Source organism: Mytilus edulis, chromosome 9 (genome assembly GCF_963676685.1).
Source record: "Mytilus edulis chromosome 9, xbMytEdul2.2, whole genome shotgun sequence".
Lineage (NCBI taxonomy): Eukaryota > Metazoa > Mollusca > Bivalvia > Mytilida > Mytilidae > Mytilus > Mytilus edulis.
In genome coordinates this window covers 35,746,140-35,749,173 of record NC_092352.1, presented here as the reverse complement: position 1 = coordinate 35,749,173, position 3,034 = coordinate 35,746,140, and the positions used below count along the sequence as shown (strand labels likewise).

At 30.3% G+C, this 3,034-nt stretch overlaps 1 protein-coding gene across 1 annotated transcript; it reads right to left on the bottom strand.

The window, feature by feature from the left end:
• Nucleotides 1–3,034, bottom strand: LOC139490304 (uncharacterized). Its single transcript, XM_071277138.1, has 3 exons — nucleotides 2,927–3,034; nucleotides 1,684–1,810; nucleotides 1–236 (listed from the first exon to the last, which is right to left on the bottom strand). The coding sequence occupies exons 1-3, from the start codon at nucleotides 2,984–2,986 to the stop codon at nucleotides 22–24; spliced, it is 402 nt and encodes a 133-aa protein (XP_071133239.1). The 5' UTR covers nucleotides 2,987–3,034; the 3' UTR covers nucleotides 1–21.

The window sequence follows — 3,034 nt, the reverse complement described above, 5'->3', positions numbered from 1 at the left end:
TAACTATATATTTTTTTATTTTTATGATAAAGGTACTGGTTGGCATTCAGAATGTCCACCAAAAAACAACATGCGCTTGTGTTCTGCTGTCATTATTCCAGACGGGGTCATTGGAGGCAATGTCGGATCTGCTATGAAAGTGCAACCCAAACCGGTTCCGCATTCACAGTGACCATTTATCTTGTTATGGTGATTACAGTGTTCACCTTGTTTCAAGTATTTTTCACACCATCCACCTTGAACATAGAGAAAATAATAAAATAAATACTTATTCATGGTAGCCTTATTTAAAAAAACTTTTTTATAGCTGAAAAAATATAAGGTAAGATAATGTTTTTGGTATTTCTTGTTGAGCGGAGTTTATAACTTAATTAACCATGTATTAGTTTGAACATCCGTATACAGGAGGTCGAACGACATCCAGATACAAAAAAAAAACCAAAATATTATTTAAGACTATTTATGTCGAGAATTAAAAAAAAAGTAAAACGTTTGACCATTAAAGATAGATCGTCATGAAACAAAATAACGTCCTTCGATTTATGATATCCGTGGACCTTGAATTAAGACATGAGTTTGGTTTCAAAGAGAAAATATTTAAAACCTTAGTAAAATGAATATATTTGTTTAATATATAAACCGAAGAAATTTAAACGCATAAATGTATTATGTCGTTTACTGATTTTGCATATACTTTGAAAGGTCTTTTCCTGTCTGTTCCATGTCATTTTTGACAGTCGTTATCCAATCGTTTGTGTGTTTGAGCTTTTGATTTTGCCATTTAATAAGGGACTTTTCTTGTTGACTTTTTCAGTATTTTTGTGATTTTAACTTTTTATGATATTTGCAAATATTATGATAACTCATTTTTCTATAAAAAACATAAAGTTGTTTGCTTATTCTCAAAATAATAATATCTAGAGCTCCCAGTGGATCTATCAAAAATGCGTATACATTCTTGAAATCCGTCTAAGTAACTGAGTTTCCCCTCGGTTCTCGTATTTCTTTTGAGGGTTTTGTGTTAGTTTGTAGGATTGTAAACATGTAAACTGTTGCAAACATTATTTATTCTGCACTTTATAAATGAAGTATCGAAACACACCTACAAATGATATTGAAATTACAGTATTCGAGTGGTTTCGACCATATTACCAAAAGAATAAAATGGTTCATACACATCTGTACAAACGAATATTACAATTTTAAAATATATTAACAGCCTGTCAAATCAAATCTCACTTGGAATGCCATTAATTTGTACTACTTCTAGGATTGTTTGAGAACGAATACTATAGAATGTCAAAACGATTGGTCATGCACAGTCTCTTTATATATCAGATAAGGTCTATGGATGTGAAACGACATATTTTCCTTCATAAATCAGTACACGAGTTTGTTTTAATCGTGAGCTTCAATGAAAAAAAGTAAAATCATAAAAATACTGAACTCAGAGGAAAATCAAATAGGAAAGTCCCTAATCACATGGCAAAATCAAAGACAAAACATATAAAAAACGAATGGACAACAACTGTCATATTACAGACTTGGTACAGGCATTTTAAATGTAGAACATGGTGGATTAAACCTGGTTTTAAAATATGTTTTAAATAAACAAACGTCATAGATTTAGTGGTTACGGTTATGACATGTGCCATATATAGATTGGTAATGGTTGAAACTAACCTTGAAAGATAACCATTGGTGTGACATTTATAAAATCAACCTGTCTTTTCTTACTAAGCAACAATGGCCCCTCGTGGTAGTAACAACATTCATCTGAACCACACTGTGAATCATGTCTACATTCAACCTGTAATATGAAAATTAATTCATATACTGTAAACCAACTTATTTTCGGGGATACTTTATTTCGCGTTTAATCATTCCTAGTCCATTTCCTGGCTATTTAATTTCGCGATTTTTAAATTTATATTATGTAGTTTAATAAGGAAAGATCCAAGTTTTACATTTTTGCGACGATTTATATTCGCGTTAATTTTCTACTTGCGTAAGTCGAGAAAATAAATTTGTCGCGAAAATAAATTTGCTTACAGTAATTATTCTATCTTTGTTTGGTCTTAATGCTCTTCAACTTCGTATTTTATTTGGCTTTCAAAAAGTTTTGATTTGAGCGTTAGTGATGAGTCTCATAAAGACCAAATGGGCGTCAAGCGTAACAAACCAAAAGTCTGCAATCACACACACAAAAAAAAATGCATTAAACCTTGCGATCATTAACATTTCAAACACGATTATCGTATTTCTTAAGTTTGTTTTGATAATTATTGGTATTAAAATTTACAAGTTGCTTCAATTTGTGGCAAATATAAGCCTAATATTTGTCCATTGTTTAGGATTGTATAATGGGTGCCACATTCTTACAAGGTTTTGTTCTATTTAATCAATAGTTACAGAATCACTACAGACTTTGTTTTGTACTGTTATATTTATATTAATAAGTTCCTGGAGATGAATAGTGGTAGAAAGCAACAATTACTTATTATTGAGACGACAACGGGACATACTTAAAAAAAAAAAAAAAGTCAATACAAAAATCTGTCTGTGATATTAATAATCATATGAAACATATGCGGTTACAGAAATTTCACAATAGTCCACCAACTCATGATGGCCGCGTTATAGCTTGTATTAATTGATATAATAGCAATTAAGTATTTAAGCACTCTATTTTGAATTTATATTAAATTACAAACAAACCAACAAAATCTTAAACATATATCGAAGTGCTTTTTAAAAACATAAACAAATCATAAATAATAAGATCAGTTTAAAACCTAACTAAGTTGAATTGCTCGAAAATTAAATAATGCGTTGTATCGAAATTTTTAAATGCTTCATATACACAATTTTTTAAATTTCGATACCATGCAATTTTATACTTTCATAAAACTACCCTATTGCATACCTTAGAAGCGGTGGCAACTGTACAAGAAATAACTAACACCACTAAAATTTCTTTCCACATGTCGACTTTCTAGAATAGTCAAATCAAAGAGAACCGATTCTATTACTC

Bases quoted from the DNA above. Each gene is read 5' to 3' on its own strand.
- LOC139490304 (XM_071277138.1), bottom strand. From the start codon at position 2,986: ATGTGGAAAGAAATTTTAGTGGTGTTAGTTATTTCTTGTACAGTTGCC. The intron at 1,811-2,926 runs GTATGCAATAGG...TTCATATTACAG, and splicing joins CAGTTGCCACCGCTTCTAAG to GTTGAATGTAGACATGATTC. The intron at 237-1,683 runs GTTAGTTTCAAC...TCTATGTTCAAG, and splicing joins ACCAATGGTTATCTTTCAAG to GTGGATGGTGTGAAAAATAC.